Source organism: Podarcis pityusensis (genome assembly GCF_964106645.2).
Source record: "Podarcis pityusensis genome assembly, chromosome: 5".
In the NCBI taxonomy this organism is placed as follows: Eukaryota; Metazoa; Chordata; class Lepidosauria; order Squamata; family Lacertidae; genus Podarcis; species Podarcis pityusensis.
In genome coordinates, this window is record NC_138032.1 from 36141225 (window position 1) to 36152048 (window position 10824).

A 10824-nucleotide genomic window follows, 5' to 3' on the forward strand; every position below is an offset into this window, starting at 1 on the left:
TTCAAATCTACCAGCTACGGTGGCTGCGGCTGAAGTATATTGGAAGGCCACACATTCTCCACCCCTAAGAACATAAGAAGACCCACTGTAATAAATTATTTTTCCTCTTATATTCCATCAGGGAATTGCTGTTGTTGATTTGCTTTTAATTGGTTTGGGAGTTGCTCCAGATTGGTTTCGACTCAGGCCAATAAAGATTCAGCACTACACCAGCATACAGGAATAGGTTCGTTTCTAGTTCGCATGGAACAATTTATAGATGGTTTATATTACAACGCTGATTTGCAAAGTTGGAAGAAGCAAAGCAAAGAGTTCCTATTTGTCTTGTCTCTCAGAGTTACCTACCTCAACCCTGGGCCTGTTAATTCCTGCAAGAAAACAGTTCATGTACTCGAGCAATGCTTTGGGAGATGGGCTCTACAAAGCCAAGAGGATGGTGCTTGTGTGTGGAGTTTGTGCTGCCAAAATAGAGCCCACACAGTACAGCTACTGCACTTGTTTACAAATCACCTACTACCAAGCAATACACCTATACAGGTTACCAAGCCAAGGCAGATCATCCTTACACAAGCTCCAACTGTGTCACAAGCACTAAGCAAGAACTAAAAGCATGTGGCTCAAGAAAGTAAGTCAACCTGCATAACAAACCAAACCATGTAAAGGCAGCACATTATCAGAGCTGGGCTAGCTAAAGAAGGATATTGGGGGGGGGGGGGAGAGACTTGTAGGGATATAGGAAGCTGCCTTATCCCAGTATGACCATTTAATCTGGCTCGGTATTGTCTGGTCTGACTGGAAGTGGCTTTCCAGGGTTTCAGCCCCCACCTCTTAGGGTTCATCCATACTTCTCCCTGTGCCATGCCTAGAAAGCTGTTCTTTGCCTGACCCACACTTTCTGGGTATGGTTCCGAGCAGTTTTCTCCTTGCCCTGCTCCTTTCCAAGGGAAAACCTGCTCTTTAGCAACAGACCAGAACAAATGTCCACTGGGAAATTTCTGTATTGCTGTTTGCTCTAATTGAGCCCTAAAGAACGGTTTACCCCAGGGGAAAGCAGCAGGAGAAGAGGAAGTGTGCCTGGATAATATGCCTAACGTTTCTGTTGCTCAAAGGATCCTTCTGACACTTCCAGTGGCAAGTGGTAAACATATTTTCTCAAAGTTCAAACTTACAAAAACTTATATATGTTCAACAGTGTTGCAAAAAGGGACGAGTTGGCTTGGCAACTATATTAACTGAACATGCCCAAGCATTAGCAGTTGATCTGAAGGAACTGGTGATAAAATTTGCAAAGGAAAAGGCATGCAAAGTGAGATTTTGATGTGCCTTAAATTGAAACTTTAAAGAGTCTTAAATTGCAACATCACTATTCACAAGATTATTCAGACTGATCTGTGTGCTAAAACATTTGAGAAAGATATATGTATTACTTATTCTTGCAATTTAAGAAAAAAATAGCAGTTTTGAGTTCTGCGCTTTTCATTTTTTCCCTACAAGATATCTGTTTTTGAAAACAGAAGTTAGCAATCGCTGTTGGTGTTGGTGGGGATTTGCAAGTAGTTAGCCTTGCCTGAGGTACAAAATAGCCTGGAACCAGCACTACCCTGAGGAAATATGCCCTGCGCTTACTGAGATATTGAAGTCCAGCAGTTTCACACTGGAAATTTCACACTCTTTTGGTTTTCAGTTGAATAACGTTCCCTTTCGGGTCAACAGCAAGGCGCCCTCCCCAAATACTAACCCTCTCTTGCCAACTTCATTCCCTTTTTGCCATGGGTGTAGGAAGGACTTTTTGGGGTAAAGGCAGGCTTTTGGTTTGGGGGGATCAGAACCTCATATTTGTATTGATTTACAGTGGGGGGGGGGAGGCAACTGCAACCCCTTCACCCCCACTTGGCTACAACCATGCTTTTTGCTGGCTTTACATCTGCCCACTAGGGATAAGTGGGTCCTCTTGTCTAGCCCCCAAAGCTCATGCTTACAATAACACCCGATGGCACTTAACCAGGGCCGGATTTAGGTTTGAAGAGGCCCTAAGCTACTGAAGGTAATGGGGCCCTTTATATGTCCAGTGTCCTTTGTCAACAACAAATTGTCGCTGTTTTTTGTGTTGAATATATGCTATATGGTAATTTATGGACCTAATAGGTATCTAAAGTCATTTGCACATGTTGCCATGCAACCAGTCCATGCAGAATGTAGGCTCCCTATACATAGAAATGAGCAAACCAGTGATATTTTAGGGAGCAGGCTAGCAGGCGTGGCCCATTACTTACACCATAGGAGCCTACACAACACAAAACACTGTTGCTGTATGTATGTTTTATTTTATTTTTTATCTTATATTTTGGAAATGTACATCGTTTTTTCCCCCTTTAATTTTTTGGGGGGCCCCTAAGAGAGTGGGGCCCTAAGCTATAGCTTGTTTAGCTTATACGTATATCCGGCACTGCGGCTTAACGCCTCCTCCAACGCTACCCTCTTCCCTTCGCCTGTAGAACGAGCCGTGTTAGAGTGTGCGCGCGCTGGGGCGGGGGGGGCAACAAACTACAACTCCCATGAAGCACCTGGGCCACGGAAGCGCGCGTCCCAGCAGTCGCTGCGCGCGGTGGCCGGAAGGAGACAAGTCCCGGGAAGGACACGTCGTCGTCGCGGCGCCGCGCGTAGCTCCGCGAGTGGCGAAAGCGGTTGGAGATGGACGCGGTGGAGGTGACAGCCGCGCGCGAAGGGTCGCCTTCTCCTCAGGATGCTCCGCTGCCGCCCCAGGACTTGGCGAGGGCCCAGCTGCTGGTCTCGGTGGCCGTGGCCCTGCTCGTGCTCCTCGCCTCGTGTCTCCGTGAGTGCCGGCCTCCTTTAGGTGGCAGGGGAGGCGAGCGCCACTGCCTGCGGGGGGAAGAGCTGCCTGCTCGCAGAGCTCACACCACCGCCCAGTCAGGCTCTGTGCCTTTAAGAGCCGCGTGGCAGGCAGAAGTTAGTCAGGTGTAGCTTTCCGCATGGCTGCAGCTTCACGCTGGGAAAAGGCGCCTGCTGAGGAGCTGCCTGTCCTGCAGTTCTTATTAAAGACACCGAGCCTCTTAGGGATCCGAGATCGTCTTCTTTCGTAGGAATTGCGCCTGCTCCATAAGAAGACTCTTAACGCAGAATGCAGTGGTTCTTATTTCCAAAGAACTGCAGTTCATTTGCATGTTATAGAACCGAAATTTAAAAGTCTGGACTGGAGTTGTAACATTTAGTGTCACAGTTATTATTAGCTGGCATTTCTGTCGTGTTTTAGTGTGTTCTAAAGGCTCTACGGCACTGCGTTCCTGTAGGCCTTACTTAACAACAATCCCATCAAGGGGGTTAATATTATTATTATCCTCATGTTGCTAAAGTGGGGCTGAAGATGTGTGAGACAGGTGGGCTGTGACTTGCATAAGCCCCCAGGGAGGGTTCATAGCAGAGGCAAGTTTCAAACTGGGGGTTGTTAGTGTGCCCTTTCTTGCCATGCCAGATAGAGGAGGAGGAGTTGGGCAGGGGTGTGTGTGTGGCTTTTATAAAATTTTGTAAGTTCTCACGGGGCTTATACTGGTTGGAAGTTTAATACAAATGTTTACAATAAGTAAGTTAGTTAAGCAGGGCAATTACCATCCTGGAGCTGGGATGGCAATCAGGCCTGATGTCAATGAGTGACAGCTGTGGGGCTAGTAGGTGATCCACTAGATCTCAAGCTGCCTTATGGTAGGATGACTGAATTCTGTGGCAGCAGAGTGGCCCTGGTATCACCCTCCACATAGAGGCCAGTAAGGCAAAATCCAAGGCGCCTCAAGCCTGGTGCAATTGGTGGGGGGGGGGAGTTGGGTTGTAGTTGTAGTCCCTCTCCCTTTCAGCTCCCCTTCAGCTGGTCCCAACCAGGGCACATGTGCTGTGATCATCTTTAATGTGCTATGCCTGAAATCACATCCTTTATAAATCAGACAATAATGAACTTGCCCATGTTTTCTGTCATGACAAATCAGGGGCATCTTTGCTATATTGTATACTACGAAGGTTGTAGTGTAAACACAGTTACCAGACAGTAGGCCCCATTGAACATAGTGGGGCTTACTTTTGAGTAAAACTATAGAAGCTGGGCTGCTACAAAGAAAGATGGTAGAAATAGATAAAGGCAAACTTTACTGTGAGGTGTAATGTTATTTGTGTGGATGTATAAATGTGTTTGGCTGTTCTGAGAAATGAATTTCCTATGTCGGATATAGGAGAAATGTATACATCATTATGACCCCAAAATGTTTGCATCCTTTTTGTACAAAACTTAAAGCAGCATTAAGACTTAATTGGAGGAGGCATGGATTAAATAGCTTGTTTTAATGGTAGAAAATTAAGTTGCCTTGGGTATAAGCCTAAATACACTCCTCTAAGTTTTATCCTTCTTTCTAGTGATTTGGATATTTGTGCGGACCAGAAAGAGCAGTCGGAGAGCAGTGCTTCTGGTGGGTCTGTGTGACTCAGGGAAAACTCTTCTGTTTGTTAGGGTACGTGAATTCCTGTTTCAGTTTCTTTTGGACAGTTTCTCAGACCTATACAGTGTTGTCATGTTCCCGTTCTTTTTAATAAAGGAGAACGCCTTAGGTTGTTCCCTCTTGTTTTCAAAGCTGTCTGAGATGTAAGGTATGAAAAAATTAAATGTTTTCTGATTAAGTTTTTTGGCACTTCATTTTGTAAGGTAAAGTAGAAGCATGGAGTACTAACTTACACTGTTAAATTAGTTGTTAATGTAGCTCAGTAAGGTAAAGGGACCCCTGACCATTAGGTCCAGTCGCGGATGACTCTGGGGTTGCAGCGCTCATCTTGCTTTACTGGCTGAGGGAGCCGGCGTTTGTCTGCAGACAGCTTCCGGGTCATGTGGCCAGCATGACTAAGCCGCTTCTGGCCGTTTACCTTCCCGCCAGAGCGGTACCTGTTTATCTACTTGCACTGTGACATGCTTTCGAATTGCTAGGTTGGCAGGAGCAGGGACCGAGCAACGGGAGCTCACCCCATCATGGGGATTCGAACTGCCAACCTTCTGATCAGTAAGCCCTAGGCTCAGTGGTTTAGACCACAGCACCACCCGCGTCCCATAGCTCAGTAGTAGGCAGCATATATGAGATGCAGATATATTTGTAAAAAAATGTTTTGCCAAAGGTATCAGGGTATTTGTCAGGGTATCTACTGATATATTCTGTTTCAGATTAGTTTTGTTGGATTAAATGGTTAGATTAAGATTCAAGGGACTATTTTTTTTTTTTTTTAAATGGCTCTTTCCAACTTTGTGCTGTGGTTTAGACTATAGTCAAATCATTTTAATTAGTCTGTGAATATTTCACTTTCTCTTTCTTTTATTTTTCTTAGCTATTAACAGGCAATTTCCGAAATACACAGACTTCTATAACTGATAGCTCTGCCTTGTACAGAGTAAATAATGACAAGGTAAGAAGATGTAATGTTTTGTGTTCTGTCATGTTCCTAGAAATTGCATATAAAGTCATCAGGGCACATTCTTAAGAGGATATGATGCAGCAACCTTTCTAAAGCTGAATACAAAATTAAATAAATTGGTTTATAACATTTATGTGAAAGACTATAAATATTTATATGAAAATGGTGCATTAAATATTTGGAACAAATAGAGATTGATAATGATTTAAACACAAGTAAGAGCATATGGATCCAAGCAGAATACAGTAGACTGATTGTTACCCTCAGGCTGAAAGAATCATGTCTCCCTCATTAAATGTTCATCAAAATATTTCCTGCTTCTCCTACAGAGAACAAATGTGACATTGATTGACCTTCCAGGCCATGAGAGCTTGCGTCTTCAGTTCTTGGATAGGTTCAAGGCTGCAGCTAGGTATGTATTGGAGGAATGGATATTTGTACATTCAGGTTGTAGCCAAAAAGAGCTTTGATGGTGGTGTGCTGTATGCATTTGCTGTAATTAAACCTGGGCACCTATGGGTTGGGGGAGAATACTTGAGTCGCTACGTCTCCACTGTTCTTCCACAACCTGTATTTAGGTGCATGGTAGCTTTGGGGTCAGTTTTTCAAGTCTAGCTAGTCACACAGTCTGCAAGTGCTGGAGACTACTTGGGTGAACTGCTGAGAGTGTAACATCCGTGTATTCTCTTTTTGCTAAAGTTGGTGAGAACGTGTCGAAATAGAATTGGGTAGGAGACAAACAGCAAAAATAGAAACAAAATTTAGAAAGAAAGGAGACGAACTGAGATGGGGCAAAGAGGGTAAAATAAAGAGGCAGCAAAGATGTGGGGCTACAGACGTGGTGCGGTGAGTGAAAATTTATTGTGAAATGACTTTGATATATTCTGTGGGAAACTATTCAGAGAGGCCTGCAATGGGATAGAGAAATTGGTGCTTTCAGGACATTGTTAAAGAATACACTGAATGAAAATTGTGCCTCAATTGTTTTCCCATGGATAATGTGCTAGTGTGGCCCTTGTGAGTTAGCAATAATGTAAAAGCAGCCCTTGAAGTAATTTTGAATCTTTCATCCCAGTACAGACAGTATCAAAGCTTGTGCTCAGAGCAGAATTCCAGGGCTGCTTGCATGCAGTTAAACGTTCCATGGAGGCCATCTATTCACTGATGCTGCTAGCTGTAGAACTATGCCATACAAGACCATGCATAGCGTACTCTTTTTATTCCGCAGGGCAATTGTATTCGTTGTGGATAGTGTAGCATTCCAGCGGGAGATGAAAGATGTGGCTGAATTCCTGTACCAGCTCCTGATTGACAACGTAGTGCTGAAAAATGCACCTCCCCTGCTAATAGCCTGCAACAAGCAAGGTAGTGCATGTCTGTTTGGAATAAAAATCATGACTGTTGGTAGATTTTTACAGCAATTGGCATTTTTCCATGTCCTTTTTCTTGCCTAAGACATGGAGAATCTGTACATGTTTCTTTTATATGCCATCCAAATGAAACTATTGTACATTACATTGGATAAATAACCAGGCTGCGCTATAAAAAAAACCTCTATAGCCTGTAATCATCCAGCAGAGACATCCTTTTACTTGCTGTTCCCAATCCCTGTTGTAATAGAATATAGCATTTATATTTGTTCAGTTGATTGTGACTGTGATAGGAGGTGACCATTTCATAGTCTGTTTATGAAGTAGTCCTGTCATTTCATATTCCTCAACTTCAGAGGCCAACCTGGCTGTGCCAGGACCTACAGCTTTCCTTCTGGCAATAACCAGGAATAGAGCCTTTGTGTTGGTGCCCATATTCTGGAATGGTCTCTTCCCCCAAATAAGCCATGGTACCAATACTATTACAGTTTCAGCATAATCTGAAACTTTTTGATTTGCCTTGGTTTTTGCTGGTTCTTGATGCCTGTCATCAAGAGTTTTAATTCATTTGGATTTTAATTTAATTTTAATGTAATATTTTATTATATATTTGTATAGAACTATCAAATTAGTGCAGTTTTGAATTCTACTCGAAGAACTGAACCGTGGCATCAACTTGTAATTTTATGAATATGAGGTGTGACTGCTCTCAAATTAAGGAAAAAGAATGGATTGTGAGAGTGCATGATAGTTTTTACTGCCCATGTGTTTTCTTGCTTAACCTGCTCGCTTTCAGTGACTTTTTGCTGACAAGGATTTTAAAAAGGTAGTTCCATTCTTTTCCTTGGAGCCTTCAGTTGTCTCTCACTCTGTCAGTTTCCCTTTATATAACTGCCAGTGAGGCCTTTGTACAATGCACTTAGGAATTCCCAGCAGCAAAAAACCAACAACAACAACAAAAAACCCTGTAGCAAAATTGCAGGCTCCTTTTGTGGGTGAAATATTCAGTGCCAAATAACCCAAGGTTTTCCTTCCTTCCTTCCTTCCTTAGATGTTACAATGGCAAAATCTTCCAAACTCATACAACAGCAGCTGGAGAGAGAACTGTAAGTTGAAAGGGTTGGTTTGTCAAATCTCATTCATGTGTACGTTGTATTGTCCAGAATTCCTGACTGCATCTGACATTACATCTCATACTTATTATCCCCATAAGCTTCACAGTTCATTGCAAAAGGATGACAGGAAGGAACACAGAGCCAATAATTTGCCATGAGAAATGAAATGTATACTAAGGACAGTTCTGACCATAGTTTCCAAACTGTTCAGATGCCTGAAGTGGCGGGGAGGGGATTGCTGAACGGTGACGTAGAAATCAGTTTAGTCAAATCAGTTCACGTGTATCACATATTTTTGAAATACTGCCATGATTCAGACATCTCACTAATAATTAGTCAGGTAACAGATTGCTTCCAGTTCCTCTCCTGTGTCCAGCAGGTGGCAGTAATATAACTTGGGTTGGTCAGTTTTAAATGTGATCCTGAAAATACATTTTCATCTTTAATTGACTGGGATTCTACCTCTTAAAAGGGTGTAGGGCATTACACTGGGGGGGGGGGGAGAGTTCTCCCAGTCCCACAGGCCAATTTCCCCCAATCCTGCTGTATCTCCCCCTCTTTACCAATTCACTGCATATGGTTTGCATTTTAGAAACTGAATGGTATAAAAAATACAAACTATATTATCACATTATTCAGTGTGATAAAATAGAGCACCCCCAGAAAGAAGAATATTGTCGTTGCCAGTTTAAAGTGGATATCTCTAAATAAGTGGGTTGTACATGTTAGCCTTGGCTTTCACAGTCTTCTTTTGTTTTTCTAAAGTTAATTTTCTCTTCTCCAACAGCAATACCTTACGAGTGACCCTCTCAGCTGCCCCAAGCACATTGGAAAGCACAGGCTCTGGATCTGCCTCCCAGCTTGGGAAGAAGGGCAAGGAGTTTGACTTCTCCCAACTGCCCATGAAAGTGGAATTTATTGAATGCAGTGCCAGAGGAGGCAAGGGAGAGGAGGGTAGTGCTGATATTGAAGACCTGGAAAAATGGCTAGGAAAAATTGCCTGAACCTGGGAAGGTAGCAAAGGCAACCGCTGGGAAAATGGTATGAATTGGAATGAAGTCTAATGCGTTGCCAGGAACAGCCAGGATGGGGTGAAAGTAGCACATGGAACTGCAATAAGGGCAAATTCATTCTGTGTTCTGCTCTGTTTTGGGCCATCTCTGCTTACCCTGTAGCAACCCATTCATTGTTACAGAATGCTCTGCTGGGATAACAGGGATCCTTCAGCAAAGTGCAGCCCCCTTTGCGCTTTCCGTTCTCACTCCCTGCAGCAGTTTCCCCTGCTTCATCTTAATCAGAGAGTCTTTAAATGAGGATTCTATCTTTGGATGAAAGTTGCAAGATACTGTGGAGTTATTTCAAACTATCATTCCAGGACTGTAATTTCTCCACTTCTGGGTTGCCTTCATATTCTCACCTGAGATACTTGTGAATACCCACTTGCCCATTCACACTTTTTTTGCTTGTCCCTTTCATTACCTGGGAAACATTACAATATTCAGGAGTGAATGGAACCTGCTCTTCTTATAGCATTGTGTTTGTGAAGGAAAGCTATGGGTTGCTAGTTAGATGCATCAGCAGGGGAGGACACTGCTTGCAATGCCTAGAATTGCTGTTCTCCTCCTAGGTTTGGGCATTGTGTTGTTTCTGCGAATAATTGTTACTGAATAATTGTCGCACAAAGCCAGAAAACTCAAGTAGCCGGGGAAAATATTTTGGGTTCTACTTCCAAATAGTTTTTTTCCACTCAGGGAGGACTGAAATGTGATGTGCTACGTTTTGCTTGATTGGTATTACAGTGTTCGAAATGTGTTTCTGATGAACTACTCCCTATTCTTTGGCTGATCTGGCTGAGTCTTTCCCTTCTTAGATCTGGCAATCACTAAAGTAACCTTCTGCATAAACTTCACACCAAGGGAGTGTTGAGTGTGTAGCTTTTCAGTTCTGGGTATGTTATCCATGGGTGGACTGAAGCCTTCCCACAGTGCCCTAAGACCTGTCAGTATCTCAAGTATTGGGAAATATGTCTGACAAAAGAATTTTAACTATCCTGTGATATGTTAGGACAATTGTCAGAACTGCATAGCTGTGCTTGACTACTAAGCCAGGGATAGCGGTTCTAAATAATGTCCATGTGTAATAATGTGATTTGCTTTTTAACATATATTTTTTAAATAAAAGAAAGATGCTCAGGGTACCATGCCACAAACAGGGATGGGATGCCTGCATAAAATCTGAAAAGATTTTTACAGCTTATGAATTTTATATCCCAGCAGTGAACACTGTTGTTTCAATGGGATATGTGTGTCTATAACTGTCTAAATCCCACCCAACTACTGCTTCTGGATGCTTGTTTACTATATTCCCGTAGACATATGCCTATTCCTGCAGTGAATTTGCTGTAAAAACACTTCCATACTGTTTGGAACAGCCCTAATGTTTTAAGTGCATCTTGTATGTTCATTGTTAGTGGCTCAGCCGTCATCATGGTGTACTCCAAATTGTGGATGGTATTGGAAATTGGTTTCATACTTGCGTGCAACTGAGTTTGGGACATTTGGACATGAAACAGCAGGATCCTGTCTGAAATCTAAGCTCTAGAATGGTGTTTGTATTGGGTTCTCTTGCTTTGACCCTTACAACCCTCTGCCAAGTCGATCCAGTAGTAAGAAATTCAGACCATGTACTGTGCTTGTCATTATGCCCATAGCTAAAGTTGCTGTCATGTATGTATTGGATTCAAGAGCTGCAAAGATGCAGGAATCCATCTCTTTTAAATTATTCTCTGCTGATACCTGTAAATAAAGATGTTTGACTAACTTTTGACTGGAATTTCTCTACTGCAGCTCTGGTATCCCTTGTCATTGTCATGAATATTTTCT

At 42.9% G+C, this 10824-nt stretch overlaps 1 protein-coding gene across 1 annotated transcript; it reads left to right on the top strand.

The window, feature by feature from the left end:
* The first annotated feature begins 2612 nt into the window (after positions 1-2612).
* SRPRB (SRP receptor subunit beta) lies at positions 2613-10761 on the top strand. Its single transcript, XM_081007330.1, has 7 exons — positions 2613-2833; positions 4417-4511; positions 5371-5448; positions 5787-5869; positions 6686-6822; positions 7879-7933; positions 8730-10761. The coding sequence occupies exons 1-7, from the start codon at positions 2692-2694 to the stop codon at positions 8944-8946; spliced, it is 807 nt and encodes a 268-aa protein (XP_080863456.1). The 5' UTR covers positions 2613-2691; the 3' UTR covers positions 8947-10761.
* The last annotated feature ends 63 nt before the right edge of the window (positions 10762-10824 follow it).

Bases quoted from the DNA above. Each gene is read 5' to 3' on its own strand.
- SRPRB (XM_081007330.1), top strand. From the start codon at position 2,692: ATGGACGCGGTGGAGGTGACAGCCGCGCGCGAAGGGTCGCCTTCTCCT. The intron at 6,823-7,878 runs GTAGTGCATGTC...TTCCTTCCTTAG, and splicing joins AATAGCCTGCAACAAGCAAG to ATGTTACAATGGCAAAATCT. The intron at 7,934-8,729 runs GTAAGTTGAAAG...CTTCTCCAACAG, and splicing joins CAGCAGCTGGAGAGAGAACT to CAATACCTTACGAGTGACCC.